At 64.1% G+C, this 19,044-nt stretch overlaps 1 protein-coding gene across 1 annotated transcript in view; it reads left to right on the top strand.

The window, feature by feature from the left end:
* The window catches only part of NEURL4 (neuralized E3 ubiquitin protein ligase 4), a 57,560-nt gene that overhangs the window by 7,337 nt on the left and 31,179 nt on the right, over positions 1-19,044 (top strand). Inside the window, 9 exon segments of the mRNA XM_072848614.1 lie at positions 80-264; positions 1,813-1,924; positions 2,214-2,302; positions 3,675-3,747; positions 5,364-5,652; positions 10,018-10,199; positions 13,056-13,141; positions 13,215-13,377; positions 15,498-15,696. Of these exon segments, the coding sequence (XP_072704715.1) occupies positions 80-264; positions 1,813-1,924; positions 2,214-2,302; positions 3,675-3,747; positions 5,364-5,652; positions 10,018-10,199; positions 13,056-13,141; positions 13,215-13,377; positions 15,498-15,696 (1,378 nt within the window).

Here is a 19,044-nt window from a genome sequence, read left to right as displayed (position 1 = left end):
TCCTTTCTAGGGGGGTGTGGCCCCTCCCAGAGGGCGTGTCCCACAGAGTTGGGCGTGGCCTAACCAGCCCCACCCACAGGCGCCGCGTGGGCGGGCCCAGGGGCGCCGCTGTCCAATGAGGCGCTGCTGTTTCACGAGAAGTGCGGGGCCCTCATCAAGCTGAGCAATGGGCACAAGACGGCCGAGCGCCGGCGGCCCCTCGACGAGTTCAACAACGGCGTCGTCCTCACCAACCGGCCCCTGCGCGACGGGGAGATGTTCGAGGTGCTGGGGGGGGGCGGCCTGGGGTCCTGGGGGGATTCTGGGGGGCATCGCGGGGTCTGGGGGCATCACGGGGGCCTAGGGGGGTCTTACAGTGGGCCTCGGGGGTGTCACAGGGGACTTGGGGGGCATCGTGGGGTCATTTTGGGGTCCTGGGGGCATCATGGGGGTCCTTGTGGGGGTTCTGGGGGCATCGTGGGGTCCTGGGGCATCATGGGGGTCCTTTTGGGGGGTTCTGGGGGCGTCGTGGGGGTCCTGGGGGCATCATGGGGGTCCTTTGGGGGTTCTGGGGTGTCGTGGGGTCCTGGGGGCATCACGGGGGGCCTAGGGGGTCTTACAGTGGGCCTCGGGGTGTCACAGGGGACTTGGGGCGTCGTGGGGTCCTTTTGGGGGTCCTGGGGGCATCATGGGGGTCCTTGTGGGGGTTCTGGGGGTGTCGTGGGGGTCCTGGGGACATCATGGGGGTCCTTTTGGGGGTCCTGGGGGCATCGTGGGGGTCCTGGGGGCATCATGGGGGTCCTTTTGGGGGTTCTGGGGCGTCGTGGGGTCCTGGGGGCATCACGGGGGCCTAGGGAGGGTCTTACAGTGGGCCTCGGGGGTGTCACAGGGGACTTGGGGGCATCGTGGGGTCCTTTTGGGGGTCCTGGGGGCATCATGGGGGTCCTTTTGGGGGTCCTGGGGGCATCGTGGGGCCCTTTTGGGGTCCTGGGGGCATCATGGGGGTCCTGGGGGCATCATGGGGGTCCTTTGGGGTCCTGGGGGCATCATGGGGGTCCTTTTGGGGGTCTTATAGGGGCCTAGGGGCCTCATGGGGGTTCTGGGTGAGCCTGGGGCTGTCATAGGGGTCTTGGGGGCGTCCTGGGGGCCTTTTGGGGGTCTTGGGGGCATCACGGGGTCTTGGGGGCCGTTATGGGCATCCTGGGGGCATCACGGGGGTCTTGGGTGAGTCTGGGGGGTCTTACAGTGGTCTTGGGGGCATCATGGGGGCCTTTGGGGTCCTGGGGGCATCACGGGGGTCTTGAGCACCCTTATGGGGTCCTGGGGGCGTCACGGGGGTCCTGGGGGATTGCAGGGGGTCTTACAGGGGTCCTGGGGGCGTCACAGGGGTCTTGGGTGCATCATGGGGCCCTTTTGGGGTCCTGGGGGCTTTTGGGGTCCTGGGGACATCAGGGGGATCCGGGGGGGTGTGTCTTACAGGGGATCTGGGGGCTCTTCTGGGGGTCCTCGGTGGCACCCAAGGGGTCCTGGGGGGGGATCATAGAGGGTGTTGGGTGCTGGGAGGGTCCTGGGGGTCTCACGGGGGTCCTGGGGGGTCTCAGCGCATTGCAGGGGTTTTGGGGGGGGCTTCCTGGGGTTGTTGGGGGGCTCTTGGGGTGAACATTGAGAACATGAGAGCATTTGGGGGACATTTTGGGGGTCCTGGGGGCAACTGGGTGACCCACAGGGTACTGGGGGGGCTGTGGAGCGAAGAGGGGGGGATCCTGGGGAGTGGCAGGGGGTTTTGGGGGGTCCCCTGACCCCCCCCTTTTTCACCCCGTGACCGTACCCCAGATCCGTATCGACAAATTGGTGGATAAATGGTCGGGTTCCATCGAGATCGGGGTGACGGCGCACAACCCCAACAGCCTCGAGTACCCCGCTACCATGACCAACCTCCGCTCCGGTGAGCCCCCCCAAAATGCTGAGGTCCCCCCCAAAATGTTGGGGTCACCCCTGGGTCCCCCCAGGGGAGTGGAGGGGGGACCCCAGGAGAGGGTGGTTGGGATTAATTTGGGTGCTCAGACAGGAGGGTCCTGTCCCCCCCCCCCCCCGCCCTCCACGGACGCCTGGGTCCCCCAGAATGGGTGGGGGTCCCCCAGATGCCTGGGTCCCCCCAAAGTGGGTGGGGTCCCCAGATGCCTGGGTCCCCCCAAGCGCCCCCGTTTGTCGTGTGTGTCCCCCCCCCCAACCAGGCACCATCATGATGAGCGGCTGCGGGATCCTGACCAACGGGAAGGGGACGCGGCGAGAGTACTGCGAGTTCAGCCTTGACGAGCTGCAGGTCACCCCCCGGGGCCCCCCAAATCGGGGGGACCCCCAGGACCCCCCAGGACCCCCAACCCCCCAAATCGAAGACACCCCCTGGGACACCCAAAAATCAGGAGATACCCCCCAACCCTCGCTGTGGGACCTGCAAAACTCCCTTGGGGCTCCTGAAATTTGGGGGGACCCCCCCCGAGGCCCCCCCAAAATTGGGGGGACCCCCATGCCCCCCAGGACCCCCAAACCCCCCAGATCGAAGACACCCCCCCCCAAACCCCCTGGGACACCCAAAAATCAGGAGATACCCCCCCAACCCTCACTGTGGGACCTGCAAAACTCCCTTGGGGCTCCTGAAATTTGGGGGGACCCCACCTGAGGCCCCCCCCCAAAATTGGGGGGACCCCCCCAGGACCCCCAAGACACCCCAGGGCCCCCAAAATCTGGGACACCCCCAAACCCCCTGGGACACCCAAAATCAGGAGCTACCCCCAACCTGTCTTTGGGACCCCAAAACTCCCTTGAGACCCCCCAGAATGGGGGAACCCCCGAGGCCCCCAAAATTGGGGGACCCCTCAGGACCCCCCACACACCCTCCCCGGGCACCCCAAAATCAGAGACACCCCCCTCCCCCCAAACCCCTTGGGCCACCCAAAATGAGGGATACCGCCCAACCCCCACTGTGGAACCTGCAAAACTCCCTTGGGGCCCCCAAATTTGGGGGGACCCCCTGAGGCCCACCAAAATCAGGGGAGCCCCCAAACTGTCCCCTAGGACCCCTCAATGTCCCCACTGTCCCCTACAGAGGTTTGGGGGGGTCCCAGCGATGTCACCCACCTCTGCACCCCCCATTGCGTCGTGTCCGTCCCCCCCATGTCCCTACTGTCCCCTGCAGGGGTTTTGGGGTCCCGCTGATCCCCCCTTCCCTGCACCCCCAAACCCTTGAGGACACCCCCTGGGGACCCCTGCCCCCAATGTCCCCACTGTCCCCTACAGAGGTTTGGGGGGGTCCCAGCGATGTCACCCATCTCTGCACCCCCAATTGCGTCGTGTGTCCCCCCCCCCCCCATGTCCCTACTGTCCCCTGCAGGGGTTTTGGGGGGGTCCCGCTGATGCCCCCCTTCCCTGCACCCCCAAACCCTTGAGGACACCCCCTGGGGACCCCCTGCCCCCCAATGTCCCCACTGTCCCCTACAGAGGTTTGGGGGTCCCAGCGATGTCACCCACCTCTGCACCCCCAATTGTGTCGTGTGTCCCCCCCCATGTCCCTACTGTCCCCTGCAGGGTTTTGGGGGTCCCACTGATGCCCCCCTTCCCTGCACCCCCAAATGCTTGGGGACCCCCCCCGAGATTTTGGGGGGCCTGTTGTCACCCGTGTCACGTGTGTCCCCCAGGAAGGGGACCACATTGGGCTGACGAGGAAAGCCAACAACGCCCTCCACTTCTACATCAACGGCATCGACCAAGGTGGGGGACACGGGGACATCGGACGCGGGGACATCCCCGGGGGGGGGACGACACCCCCCAAAACACCCCCAGGGGTGTCCCCAGATCAGGGGACAGGAGGGGACCCCGAGGTGGTTCTTGGGGACGTTCTCGTCTGTGAGGTGTCCACCATGTTGATGTGTCGTGGTCTTGGGGGAGCCCTGAGGTGGCTCTTGGGGACGTCCCCATCCATGGGGTGTCCCCCACGTTGTCACCTCATGACCTTAAGAGGACACGGGGGACCCCAAGGTGGCTCTTAGGGATGTCCCCATCCATGGGGTGTCCCCCATGTTGACACCCCATGGCTGGGAGGGGACATGGGGACCCCAGGGTGGCTCTGAGGGATGTCCCCACCCCAGGGTGTCCCCCACGTTGACACCTCATGACCTTAAGAGGACATGGGGGACCCCAAGGTGGCTCTTAGGGATGTCCCCGTCTGTGGGGTGTCCCCCACGTTGTCACCTCATGACCTTAAGAGGACACGGGGGACCCCAGGGTGGCTCTTAGGGATGTCCCCATCCATGGGGTGTCCCCCATGTTGACACCCCATGGCTGGGAGGGGACATGGGGACCCCAGGGTGGCTCTTAGGGATGTCCCCATCCATGGGGTGTCCCCCATGTTGACACCCCATGGCTGGGAGGGGACATGGGGACCCCAGGGTGGCTCTGAGGGATGTCCCCACCCCAGGGTGTCCCCCACGTTGACACCCCATGGCTGGGAGGGGACATGGGGACCCCAGGGTGGCTCTTAGGGATGTCCCCATCCATGGGGTGTCCCCCACGTTGACACCTCATGACCTTAAGAGGACACGGGGGACCCCAAGGTGGCTCTTAGGGATGTCCCCGTCTGTGGGGTGTCCCCCACGTTGACACCCCATGGCTGGGAGGGGACATGGGGACCCTGAGGTGGCTCTTAGGGATGTCACCACCCCGGGGTGTCCCCCACGTTGACACCTCATGACCTTAAGAGGACATGGGGGACCCCAAGGTGGCTCTTAGGGATGTCCCCGTCTGTGGGGTGTCCCCCACGTTGACACCCCGTGACTGGGAGGGGACATGGGGACCCTGAGGTGGCTCTTAGGGACGTCCCCATCCATGGGGTGTCCCCCACGTTGACACCTCATGACCTTAAGAGGACACGGGGGACCCCAAGGTGGCTCTTAGGGATGTCCCCATCTGTGGGGTGTCCCCCACGTTGACACCCCGTGACTGGGAGGGGACATGGGGACCCCAAGGTGGCTCTTAGAGATGTCTCCAACCCAGGATGTCCCCCATGTTGACACCTCATGACCTTGAGGGGACACAGAGACCTCAAGATGGCTCTTGGGGATGTCCCCATTCCTGGGGTGTCCCCCACGGTGACACCCCGTGACCTTGATGGGACACAGGGGACTCGAAAATGGTTCTTAGTGATGTCCCCATCCGTGGGGTGTCCCTCACGTTGACACCTCATGACCAGGAGAGGACATGGGGACCCTAAAGTGGCTCTTGGGGATGTCCCCATCCATGAGGTGTCCCCAGTGTTGACGCCTCATGATCTTGAGGGCACCAGGGTGACCCCAGCATGGCTGCCACGACGTCCCTGTCCCTGTCCCCAGGGGTGGCAACGACGCTGACGCCGCTGGTGGTCTACGGGGTGGTGGACCTCTACGGGATGGCGGTGAAGGTGACCATCGTCCACAACCACAACCACAGCGACCGGCTGCGGCGCAACAATGCCATCCTGCGGGCGTTGTCACCTGAGGGTGGCCGGCGTCCCCCTGCGTCCCCCCAGCCCCCCGCCGGGCCACCTGCAGGGCCACCCCCACCCCCCCGCCTCCTCTTCCACCCCAACTGTGGGCAGAAGGCGGCCGTCGTCAACGAGGGACGCACGGCTCTGCGGCCACAGTGAGTGACACGGGGACACGAGGGGGACGCTGGGGGACACGGGAAGGGGTGTGGGGACATGGGGGTTTGGAGGGACCTGGGGACATGGGGGACACACAGAGGGAATGGGGACAAGGGAGGGGGAGATGGTCTTGTGGTCACAGTGAGTGGCCATGTCTCCTCTGATGGGTCCATCTCTGGTGTCCCCATTGACGTGGTGCCCTTGTGTCCCCGTCCCTGGTGTCCCCACTGACGTTGTGTCCTGGTGTCCCGATCCCTGGTGTCCCTGTTGATGTAATGGACCCATCCCTGGTGTCCCCGTTGACGTCGTGTCCTTGCGTCCCCGTCCCTGGTGTCCCCATTGACGTGGTGAACCCATCCCTGGTGTCTCCACTGACGTGGTGTCCTTGCGTCCCCGTCCCTGGTGTCCCCGTTGACGTGGTGAACCCATCCCTGGTGTCTCCACTGACGTCATGTCCTTCTGTCCCCATCCCCGGTGTCCCCGTTGACATGATGAACCCGCCCTTGGTGTCCCCACTGACGTGGTGTCCTTGTGTCCCCATTGACATGATGGACCCGTCCTTGGTGTCCCTGCTGATGTTGTGTCCTTGTGTCCCCATCCCTGGTGTCCCCATTGACGTGATGGACCCATCCTGGTGTCCCTGTTGACGTTGTGTCCTGGTGTCCCCATCCCTGGTGTCTCCATTGACGTGGTGAACCCATCCCTGGTGTCTCCACTGACGTTGTGTCCTTGCGTCCCCATCCCTGGTGTCCCCGTTGACGTGATGGACCCATCCTGGTGTCCCCACTCACGCGGTGCACTTGTGTCCCCGTCCCTGGTGTCCCCATTGACGTGATGGACCCATCCTGGTGTCTCCACTGACGTCGTGTCCTTGTGTCCCCATCCCTGGTGTCCCCGTTGATGTGATGAACCCATCTTGGTGTCCCCACTGACGTTGTGTCCTTGTGTCCCCATCCCTGGTGTCCTCACTGACCTCATTGTGTCCCTGATGTCCCCATTGCTGATGTCCCCATTGACGTGATGGACCCATCCCTGGTGTCCCTGCTACGTGGCGTCCTTGTGTCCCCGTCCCTGGTGTCCCCGTTGATGTGATGAACCCATCCCTGGTGTCTCCACTGAGGTCGTGTCCTTGTGTCCCCATCCCTGGTGTCCTCACTGACCTCATTGTGTCCCTGATGTCCCAGTCCTGGTGTCCCCGTTGACGTAATGGACCCATCCCTGGTGTCCCTGCTACGTGGTGTCCTTCTGTCCCCATCCCTGGTGTCCCCGTTGATGTGATGAACCCATCCCTGGTGTCTCCACTGAGGTCGTGTCCTTGTGTCCCCATCCCTGGTGTCCTCACTGACCTCATTGTGTCCCTGATGTCCCCGTTGCTGATGTCCCCATTGACGTGATGGACCCATCCCTGGTGTCCCCGTTGATGTGATGAACCCATCCCTGGTGTCTCCACGGACGTCGTGTCCTTGCGTCCCTGTCCCTGGTGTCCCCATTGACGTGATGGACCCATCCTGGTGTCCCCACTGACGTTGTGTCCTGGTGTCCCCATCCCTGGTGTCCCCGTTGACGTAATGGACCCATCCCTGGTGTCCCTGCTACGTGGTGTCCTTGTGTCCCCGTCCCTGGTGTCCCCATTGACGTGATGGACCCATCCTGGTGTCTCCACTGACGTGGTGTCCTTGTGTCCCCGTCCCTGGTGTCCCCGTTGACGTGGTGAACCGATCCCTGGTGTCTCCACTGACGTGGTGTCCTTGTGTCCCCATCCCTGGTGTCCTCACTGACCTCATTGTGTCCCTGATGTCCCCGTTGCTGATGTCCCCATTGACGTGATGGACCCATCCCTGGTGTCTCCACTGACGTGGTGTCCTTGCGTCCCCGTCCCTGGTGTCCCCATTGACGTGGTGAACCCATCTTGGTGTCCCCACTGACGTTGTGTCCTGGTGTCCCCATCCCTGGTGTCCCCGTTGACGTGATGGACCCATCCTGGTGTCCCCACTCACGCCGTGCGCTTGTGTCCCCGTCCCTGGTGTCCCCATTGATGTGATGGACCCATCCTGGTGTCTCCACTGACGTCGTGTCCTTGTGTCCCCATCCCTGGTGTCCCCGTTGATGTGATGGACCCATCCCTGGTGTCCCCACTGACGTTGTGTCCTTGTGTCCCCATCCCTGGTGTCCCCATTGACGTGATGGACCCATCCTGGTGTCCCTGTTGACGTGGTGTCCTTGTGTCCCCATCCCTGGTGTCCACACTGACCTCATTGTGTCCCTGATGTCCCCGTCCTGGTGTCCCCGTTGACGTAATGGACCCATCCCTGGTGTCCCCGCTGACGTTGTGTCCTTGCGTCCCCATCCCTGGTGTCCCCGTTGACGTGATGGACCCATCCTGGTGTCCCCACTCACGCGGTGCACTTGTGTCCCCGTCCCTGGTGTCCCCATTGACGTGATGGACCCATCCTGGTGTCTCCACTGAGGTCGTGTCCTTGTGTCCCCATCCCTGGTGTCCTCACTGACCTCATTGTGTCCCTGATGTCCCCGTTGCTGATGTCCCCATTGACGTGATGGACCCATCCCCGGTGTCCCTGCTACGTGGCGTCCTTGTGTCCCCGTCCCTGGTGTCCCCGTTGACGTGATGGACCCATCCTGGTGTCCCTGCTGACGTGGTGTCCTTCTGTCCCCATCCCTGGTGTCCCCGTTGATGTGATGAACCCATCCCTGGTGTCTCCACTGACGTCGTGTCCTTGCGTCCCCGTCCCTGGTGTCCCCATTGACGTGGTGAACCCATCTTGGTGTCCCCACTGACGTTGTGTCCTGGTGTCCCCATCCCTGGTGTCCCCGTTGACGTAATGGACCCATCCCTGGTGTCCCCGTTGACGTGGTGTCCTTGTGTCCCCATCCCTGGTGTCCCTGTTGATGTGATGAACCCATCCCTGGTGTCTCCACTGACGTCGTGTCCTTGCGTCCCTGTCCCTGGTGTCCCCATTGACGTGATGGACCCATCCTGGTGTCTCCACTGACGTTGTGTCCTTGTGTCCCCGTCCCTGGTGTCCCCGTTGACGTGGTGAACCCATCCCTGGTGTCTCCACTGACGTGGTGTCCTTGCGTCCCCGTCCCTGGTGTCCCCATTGACGTGGTGAAGCCATCTTGGTGTCCCCACTGACGTTGTGTCCTGGTGTCCCCATCCCTGGTGTCCCCGTTGACGTGATGGACCCATCCTGGTGTCCCCACTCACGCCGTGCGCTTGTGTCCCCGTCCCTGGTGTCCCCATTGATGTGATGGACCCATCCTGGTGTCCCCACTGACGTCGTGTCCTTCTGTCCCCATCCCTGGTGTCCCCGTTGACATGATGAACCCATCCTTGGTGTCCCCACTGACGTTGTGTCCTTGTGTCCCCATCCCTGGTGTCCCCATTGACGTGATGGACCCATCCTGGTGTCCCTGTTGACGTGGTGTCCTTGTGTCCCCATCCCTGGTGTCCTCACTGACCTCATTGTGTCCCTGATGTCCCAGTCCTGGTGTCCCCGTTGACGTAATGGACCCATCCCTGGTGTCCCTGCTGACGTTGTGTCCTTCTGTCCCCATCCCTGGTGTCCCCGTTGATGTGATGAACCCATCCCTGGTGTCTCCACTGAGGTCGTGTCCTTGTGTCCCCATCCCTGGTGTCCTCACTGACCTCATTGTGTCCCTGATGTCCCCGTTGCTGATGTCCCCATTGACGTGATGGACCCATCCCTGGTGTCCCTGCTATGTGGCGTCCTTGTGTCCCCGTCCCTGGTGTCCCCATTGACGTGGTGAACCCATCTTGGTGTCCCCACTGACGTTGTGTCCTTGCGTCCCCATCCCTGGTGTCCCCGTTGACGTGATGGACCCATCCTGGTTTCCCCACTCACGCCGTGCGCTTGTGTCCCCGTCCCTGGTGTCCCCATTGATGTGATGGACCCATCCTGGTGTCCCCACTGACGTCGTGTCCTTCTGTCCCCATCCCCGGTGTCCCCGTTGACATGATGAACCCATCCTTGGTGTCCCCACTGACGTGGTGTCCTTGTGTCCCCATCCCTGGTGTCCCCATTGACGTGATGGACCTGTCCCTGGTGTCCCCACTGATGTGTCCTCCTACCCCCATCCCTGGTGTCCCCACTGATGTTGTGTCCCCGTGTCCCCATCCTTGACGTCCCTGTTGACGCGGTGGATTCATCTTTACCGTCCTCGCTGATGTTGTCTCCTTGTGTCCTCATCTCTGGTGTCCTCATCGACGCGATGGACCCATCCCCTGTGTCCCTGCTGATGTGGTGTCCCCGTGTCCCCGCTGACATGACGGACCCATCCCTCGTCCCACCGGTGACGCTGTGTCCCCGTGTCCCCGTCCCCAGCGCGACGGATGACTTCAACCACGGGGTGGTGCTGAGCGCCCGGGCGCTGCGGGACAACGAGCTCTTCCAGGTCCGCATCGACAAGATGGTGGACAAGTGGGCGGGGTCCATCGAAATCGGGGTGACCACGCACAACCCCGCCTACCTCCAGCTGCCCTCCACCATGACCAACCTGCGCTCAGGTGGGTCCCCAACATCTCCATGGGGTCCCCAACATCTCCATGAGGTCCCTGGGGTCCCCAGTGTCCCCATGGGGTCAACACCCCCAACCCCACCCACCCCCAGCTGCCTTCCACCATGACCAACCAGTGGTCAGGTGGGTCCCCAACATCTCCGTGGGGTCTCCATGGGGTCCCCAACATCTCCATGGGGTCCCCAACATCTCCATGGGGTCCCCACCACCTCCATGAGGTCCCCAGTGTCCCCACGGGGTCAACACCCCCAACCCCACCCACCCCCAGCTGCCCTCCACCATGACCAACCTGCGCTCAGGTGGGTCCCCAACATCTCCATGGGGTCTCCATGGGGTCCCCAACATCTCCATGGGATCCCCAACATCTCCATGAGGTCCCCAGTGTCCCCACGGGGTCAACACCCCCAACCCCACCCACCCCCAGCTGCCCTCCACCATGACCAACCTGCGCTCAGGTGGGTCCCCAACATCTCCATGGGGTCCCCAACATCTCCATGAGGTCCCCAGTGTCCCCACGGGGTCAACACCCCCAACCCCACCCACCCCCAGCTGCCCTCCACCATGACCAACCTGTGCTCAGGTGGGTCCCCAGGCCATCTCCATGGGGTCCCCAACATCTCCATGAGGTCCCCAGTGTCCCCACGGTGTCAACACCCCAACCCCACCCACCCCCAGCTGCCCTCCACCATGACCAACCTGTGCTCAGGTGGGTCCCCAACATCTCCATGGGGTCTCCATGGGGTCCCCAACATCTCCATGGGGTCCCCAGTGTCCCCACGGGGTCAACACCCCAACCCCACCCACCCCCAGCTGCCCTCCACCATGACCAACCAGTGGTCAGGTGGGTCCCCAACATCTCCGTGGGGTCTCCATGGGGTCCCCAACACCTCCATGGGGTCCCCAACACCTCCATGGGGTCCCCGATGTCCCCACAGGTGTCTCCAGCCACCCACTTCCTTACCTCAGACCACTCCAAGGTGTCCCTCAGGATGGGTCCCCAGGATGTCCCCAAGGTGTCTCCAGCCTCCCTGTGCGTCCTCGGGGTACCTCAAACCACTCCAAGGTGTCCCCAGGATGTCCCCAGGATGTCCCCAGGGTGTCCCCAGCCACCCCAGGATGTCCCCAGGCCATCTCGAGCCACCCCAGGCCATCTCGAGCCACCCCAGGATGTCCCCAAGGTGTCTCCAGCCACCCCCGTGCGTCCTCGGGGTACCTCAAACCACTCCAAGGTGTCCCCAGGATGTCCCCAAGGTGTCCCCAAGGTGTCTCCAGCCTCCCCTGTGCGTCCTCGGGGTACCTCAAACCACTCCAAGGTGTCCCCAGGATGTCCCCAAGGTGTCTCCAGCCTCCCCCGTGCGTCCTCGGGGTACCTCAAACCACTCCAAGGTGTCCCCAGGATGTCCCCAGGATGTCCCCAAGGTGTCTCCAGCCTCCCCCGTGCGTCCTCGGGGTACCTCAAACCACTCCAAGGTGTCCCCAGGATGTCCCCAAGGTGTCCCCAAGGTGTCTCCAGCCACCCCTGTGCGTCCTCGGGGTACCTCAGACCACTCCAAGGTGTCCCCAGGATGTCCCCAGGATGTCCCCAAGGTGTCTCCAGCCACCCCCGTGCGTCCTCGGGGTACCTCAAACCACTCCAAGGTGTCCCCAGGATGTCCCCAGGATGTCCCCAAGGTGTCTCCAGCCACCCCTGTGCGTCCTCGGGGTACCTCAGACCACTCCAAGGTGTCCCCAGGATGTCCCCAGGATGTCCCCAAGGTGTCTCCAGCCTCCCCTGTGCGTCTTCGGGGTACCTCAAACCACTCCAAGGTGTCCCCAGGATGTCCCCAAGGTGTCCCCAAGGTGTCTCCAGCCTCCCCTGTGCGTCCTCGGGGTACCTCAAACCACTCCAAGGTGTCCCCAGGATGTCCCCAAGGTGTCTCCAGCCACCCCCGTGCGTCCTCAGGGTACCTCAAACCACTCCAAGGTGTCCCCAGGATGTCCCCAGGATGTCTCCAAGGTGTCTCCAGCCACCCCCGTGCGTCCTCGGGGTACCTCAAACCACTCCAAGGTGTCCCCAGGATGTCCCCAGGATGTCCCCAAGGTGTCTCCAGCCTCCCCCGTGCATCCTCGGGGTACCTCAAACCACTCCAAGGTGTCCCCAGGATGTCCCCAAGGTGTCCCCAAGGTGTCTCCAGCCTCCCCTGTGCGTCTTCGGGGTACCTCAAACCACTCCAAGGTGTCCCCAGGATGTCCCCAAGGTGTCTCCAGCCGCCCCCGTGCATCCTCGGGGTACCTCAAACCACTCCAAGGTGTCCCCAGGATGTCCCCAAGGTGTCCCCAAGGTGTCTCCAGCCGCCCCCGTGCATCCTCGGGGTACCTCAGACCACTCCAAGGTGTCCCCAGGATGTCCCCAAGGTGTCTCCAGCCTCCCCTGTGCGTCCTCGGGGTACCTCAAACCACTCCAAGGTGTCCCCAGGATGTCCCCAAGGTGTCCCCAAGGTGTCTCCAGCCGCCCCCGTGCATCCTCGGGGTACCTCAAACCACTCCAAGGTGTCCCCAGGATGTCCCCAAGGTGTCTCCAGCCACCCCCGTGCGTCCTCGGGGTACCTCAAACCACTCCAAGGTGTCCCCAGGATGTCCCCAAGGTGTCTCCAGCCTCCCCTGTGCGTCCTCGGGGTACCTCAAACCACTCCAAGGTGTCCCCAGGATGTCCCCAAGGTGTCCCCAAGGTGTCTCCAGCCTCCCCTGTGCGTCTTCGGGGTACCTCAAACCACTCCAAGGTGTCCCCAGGATGTCCCCAGGATGTCCCCAAGCCACCCCCTCCCCTCCGTGGCTCATGTCCCCAACCCCGTCCCCATCCCCGCAGGCACTTGGATGATGACGGGCAACGGGGTGATGCACAACGGCACCACGGTCCTCGACGAGTACGGCCACAACCTCGACCGTCTCAAGGTGGGACAACCCGGACACCTGGGTCCCTCGTTGCGGGGACGGGGACGCCGTTGGTGACACGTATCCCCCGCAGGCAGGGGACACGGTGGGGGTGGTACGTAGGGACGATGGGACCCTCCATTTCTTCGTCAACGGGGCGGCGCAGGGACCCGCCGCCTGGAACGTGCCACCCAACGTCTACGCCGTGGTGGACCTCTACGGCCAGGCTGCCCAGGCCACCATCGTGGAGGACGGCGGTGAGCTGCTGGGGGACGTTGGGGACGTTGGGGACGTTGGGGGGTGGGAAACAGGCGGGGAGGTCAGAGGTGAAGTTTGGGGAGCTTGGGGACATCGGGGGTGGGTTTGGGGGCTTGGGGACATCAAAGGTGGAGGTTTGGAGACCTTGGGGACATGGAGGGGTGGGTTTGGGGGCTTGGGGACATCAAAGGTGGAGGTTTGGAGACCTTGGGGACATGGAGGGGTGGGTTAAGGGGGTTGGGGACATCGGGGGTGGAGTTTGGGGGACCTGGGTCCTGGGGACATCAAAGGTGGAGGTTTGGGGACCTTGGGGACATGGAGGGGTGGGTTTGGGGGCGTTGGGGACATCGTGGGGTGGGTTTGGGGGCTTGGGGACATCGGGGGTGGAGTTTGGTGGGGACCTGGGTCTTGGGGACATCAAGGTGGAGGTTTGGGGGGCTTGGGGACATGGAGGGGTGGGTTTGGGGGCTTGGGGACATGGAGGGGTGGGTTTGGGGGCTTGGGGACATCAGGGGTGGAGTTTGGTGGGGATCTGGGTCTTGGGGACATCAAAGGTGGAGGTTTGGGGACCTTGGGGACATGGAGGGGTGGGTTAAGGGGGTTGGGGACATCGGGGGTGGAGTTTGGTGGGGATCTGGGTCCTGGGGACATCAAAGGTGGAGGTTTGGGGCGTTGGGGACATGGAGGGGTGGGTTTGGGGGCGTTGGGGACATGGAGGGTGGGTTTGGGGCGTTGGGGACATCGTGGGGTGGGTTTGGGGGCTTGGGGACATCGTGGGGTGGGTTTGGGGGCTTGGGGACATCGGGGGTGGAGTTTGGTGGGGACCTGGGTCTTGGGGACATCAAAGGTGGAGGTTTGGGGGCTTGGGGACATGGAGGGGTGGGTTAAGGGGGTTGGGGACATCGGGGGTGGAGTTTGGGGGACCTGGGTCCTGGGGACATCAAAGGTGGAGGTTTGGGGACCTTGGGGACATGGAGGGGTGGGTTTGGGGGCTTGGGGACATGGAGGGGTGGGTTTGGGGGCTTGGGGACATGGAGGGGTGGGTTTGGGGGCTTGGGGACATCGGGGGTGGGTTTGGGGGCTTGGGGACATCGTGGGGTGGAGTTTGGTGGGGACCTGGGTCTTGGGGACATCAAAGGTGGAGGTTTGGAGACCTTGGGGACATGGAGGGGTGGGTTTGGGGAGGTTGGGGACATCGGGGGTGGAGTTTGGTGGGGATCTGGGTCTTGGGGACATCAAAGGTGGAGGTTTGGGGACCTTGGGGACATGGAGGGTGGGTTTGGGGGCTTGGGGACATCGGGGGTGGAGTTTGGTGGGGACCTGGGTCTTGGGGACGTCAAAGGTGGAGGTTTGGGGACCTTGGGGACATTGGGGGGTGGGTTTGGGGAAGTTGGGGACATCGGGATGTGGGTTTGGGGTCTTGGGGACATCAGGGTGTTTGGGGAGGTTGGGGACATCGAGGGGTGAGTTTGGGGGTTTGGGGACATCAGGGGGTGGGTTTGGGGACATTGGGGACATCAGAGGGTGAGTTTGGGGAGGTTGGGGACATCGAAGGGTGGGTTTGGGGGCTTGGGGACATGGGGGGTGGGTTTGGGGACATTGGGGACACCGGGGTGTGGGTTTGGGGAGTTTGGGGACATTGAGGGGTGGGTTTGGGGACATTGGGGACATCGGGGCGGGTTTGGGGGCTTGGGGACATCGAGGGGTGGGTTTGGGGCGCCTGGGGACATCGGGGGTGAATTTGGGGACATTGGGGACATCGGGGGCGGGTTTGGGGGCTTGGGGACATCGGGGGTGAATTTGGGGACATTGGGGACATCGGGGCGGGTTTGGGGGCTTGGGGACATCGGGGGTGGGTTTGGGGACATTGGGGACATCGGGGGTGGGTTTGGGGCACCTGGGGACATCGGGGGGTGGGTTTGGAGACATCGGGGTGGGTTTGGGGGGTTTGGGGACATCGCGGGGGTGGGTTTGGGGACATTGGGGACATCGGGGTGGGTTTGGGGACATTGGGGACACCAGAGTGCGGGGCCACACGAGGGGCCATATTGGGGTGCGGGGTCGTTGGAACCCCAACGTGGGGGGTTGACGGGTCGCGTGTGTCCCCGTCCCCCCGCAGAGGTGACCTCGGTGGCGGGCGATGGCTCGGACGGGGACACCCCGGGGTCCCCCGAAAGTCCCCCCCCGGGGGGTTCCCCCAGCGACCTGCGCTTCCACCGCCTGCACGGCACCAACGCCGTCATCACCAACGGCGGCCGCACCGCCCTGCGCCAGAACTGCCGCTCCGAGTTCAACGACGCCATCGTCATCTCCAACCGGTCAGGGGCACCCCAAAATCCCCCCCTGCGCCCCAAAATCCCCCCCCTGCACCCCAAAACCATCCCCCCCCCCCCGATCCTGGCCGTGGGTCCTCCAGTGCCGTCCCCAGGTCCCCAACCCCGCACCAGAGCTGCTGCCTGTGTTTGGTGACGCCGTCGTCGTCTCCAACCGGTCAGGGGCACCCCAAAATCCCCCCCCTGCGCCCCAAAATCCCCCCCTGCACCCCAAAAACCACTCTGCACCCCAAAACCACCCCCCACCCCGAATGCTGGCGGTGGCTCCCCCAGTGTCACCCCTTGCTGTCCCCGCGTCCCTTAACCTGCTGCTCCAAGTTCAACGACGCCGTCGTCGTCTCCAACCGGTCAGGGGCACCCCAAAATCCCCCTGCACCCCAAAATCCCCCCGCACCCCAAAATCCCCCCTGTGCCCCAAAATCCCCCTGCACCCCAAAACCACCCCCCGATCCTGGCCGTGGGTCCTCCAGCGCCGTCCCCAGGTCCCCAACCCCGCACCAGAGCTTCTGCCTGTGTTTGGTGACGCCGTCGTCTGTAACCGGTCAGGGGCACCCCAAAATCCTCCCCCGCACCCCAAAATCCCCCTGCACCCCAAAACCACCCCCCCGATCCTGGCCGTGGGTCCTCCAGCGCCGTCCCCAGGTCCCCAACCCCGCACCAGAGCTGCTGCCTGTGTTTGGTGACGCTGTCGTCATCTGTAACCGGTCAGGGGCACCCCAAAATCCTCCCCCCGCACCCCAAAATCCCCCTGAACCCCAAAATCCCCCCGGACCCCAAAACCACCCCCACCCCGAATGCTGGCGGTGGCTCCCCAGTGTCACCCCTTGCTGTCCCCGCGTCCCTTAACCTGCCGCTCCGAGTTCAACGACGCCATCGTCGTCTCCAACCGGTCAGGGGCACCCCAAAATCCCCCCGCACCCCAAAATCCCCCCTGTGCCCCAAAATCCCCCCTGCACCCCAAAACCACCCCCCCACCCCCCCCGATCCTGGCCGTGGGTCCTCCAGCGCCGTCCCCAGGTCCCCAACCCCGCACCAGAGCTGCTGCCTGCGTTTGGTGACGCCGTCGTCGTCTCCAACCGGTCAGGGGCACCCCAAAATCTCCCCCGCACCCCAAAATCCCCCTGAACCCCAAAATCCCCCCTGCACCCCAAAAACCACCCCCCACCCCCAATCCTGGCGGTGGCTCCCCCAGTGTCACCCCTTGCTGTCCCCACGTCCCTTAACCTGCCGCTCCGAGTTCAACGACGCCGTCGTCGTCTCCAACCGGTCAGGGGCACCCCAAAATCCCCCCCGCACCCCAAAATCCCCCCTGTGCCCCAAAATCCCCCTGCACCCCAAAACCACACCCCCCCCGATCCTGGCCGTGGGTCCTCCAGCGCCGTCCCCAGGTCCCCAACCCCCACCAGAACTGCTGCCTGTGTTTGGTGACGCCGTCGTCGTCTCCAACCGGTCAGGGGCACCCCAAAATCCCCCGCACCCCAAAATCCCCCTGAACCCCAAAATCCCCCCCGCACCCCAAAACCACCCCCACCCCGAATGCTGGCGGTGGCTCCCCCAGTGTCACCCCTTGCTGTCCCCGCATCCTTTAACCTGCCGCTCCGAGTTCAACGACGCCGTCGTCGTCTCCAACCGGTCAGGGGCACCCCAAAATCCCCCCGCACCCCAAAATCCCCCCTGTGCCCCAAAATCCCCCCTGCACCCCAAAACCACCCCCGATCCTGGCCGTGGGTCCTCCAGCGCTGTCCCCAGGTCCCCAACCCCGCACCAAAGCAGCTGCCTGTGTTTGGTGACGCCGTCGTCTGTAACCGGTCAGGGGCACCCCAAAATCCACCCCCGCACCCCAAAATCCCCCTGAACCCCAAAATCCCCCTGCACCCCAAAACCACCCCCCGATCCTGGCCGTGGGTCCTCCAGCGCCGTCCCCAGGTCCCCAACCCCGCACCAGAGCTGCTGCCTGCGTTTGGTGACGCCGTCGTCGTCTGTAACCGGTCAGGGGCACCCCAAAATCTCCCCCCCGCACCCCAAAATCCACTCTGCACCCCAAAAACCACCCCCCACCCCCAATCCTGGCAGTGGCTCCCCCAGTGTCACCCCTTGCTGTCCCCGCATCCCTTAACCTGCCGCTCCGAGTTCAACGACGCCGTCGTCGTCTCCAACCGGTCAGGGGCACCCCAAAATCCCCCCGCACCCCAAAATCCCCCCCGTGCCCCAAAATCCCCCTGCACCCCAAAACCACCCCCGATCCTGGCCGTGGGTCCTCCAGCGCCGTCCCCAGGTCCCCAACCCCGCACCAGAGCTGCTGCCTGTGTTTGGTGACGCCGTCGTCATCTCCAACCGGTCAGGGGCACCCCAAAATCCACCCCCTGCACCCCAAAATCCTCCCCCCGCACCCCAAAATCCACTCTGCACCCCAAAAACCACCCCCACCCCGAATGCTGGCGGTGGCTCCCCAGTGTCACCTTGCTGTCCCCGCGTCCCTTAACCTGCTGCTCCGAGTTCAACGACGCCGTCATCGTCTCCAACCGGTCAGGGGCACCCCAAAATCCACCCCCGCACCCCAAAATCCACCCCCGCACCCCAAAATCCCCCTGAACCCCAAAATCCCCCCCGCACCCCAAAACCACCCCCCGATCCTGGCCATGGGTCCTCCAGCGCCGTCCCCAGGTCCCCAACCCCCACCAGAGCTGCTGCCTGTGTTTGGTGACGCTGTCGTCGTCTCCAACCGGTCAGGGGCACCCCAAAATCCACCCCTGCACCCCAAAATCCTCCCCCGCACCCCAAAATCCACTCTGCACCCCAAAACCACCCCCACCCCGAATGCTGGCGGTGGCTCCCCAGTGTCACCCCTTGCTGTCCCCGCGTCCCTTAACCTGCCGCTCCGAGTTCAACGACGCCGTCGTCGTCTCCAACCGGTCAGGGGCACCCCAAAATCCCCCCGCACCCCAAAATCCCCCCTGAACCCCAAAATCCCCTGCGCCCCAAAAACCACCCCTGCACCCCAAAATGCGGCCCCAGGTCCCCAAATTTGCCCTGAAGTCGTCCCCAAGTCCCTGATCCTGGCTGTGTGTCCCCAAACCTCTGCCGCACCCCAAAACCTGCCCCTGCACCCCCAAATCTGCCCCTGCCCCCCCAACTGGTCCCTGCACCCCAAAATCTGCCCCAGGCTGCTCCCTGTACCCCCACGTTTGCTCCTGCACCCCCAAACGTTCCCGCTGGGTCCCCAAAATCCCCCTGCCCCCCAAATCTACCCCAGGGTGGTCCCTGCACCCCCAAATCTGCCCTGAGCCTGTCCTGGGGTCCCCAAAATCCCCCCTGCCCCCCCCCAAATCTGCT

This window comes from Ciconia boyciana, chromosome 32 (genome assembly GCF_034638445.1).
Source record: "Ciconia boyciana chromosome 32, ASM3463844v1, whole genome shotgun sequence".
In the NCBI taxonomy this organism is placed as follows: Eukaryota; Metazoa; Chordata; class Aves; order Ciconiiformes; family Ciconiidae; genus Ciconia; species Ciconia boyciana.
This window is presented reverse-complemented; position numbering and strand designations above follow the sequence as displayed.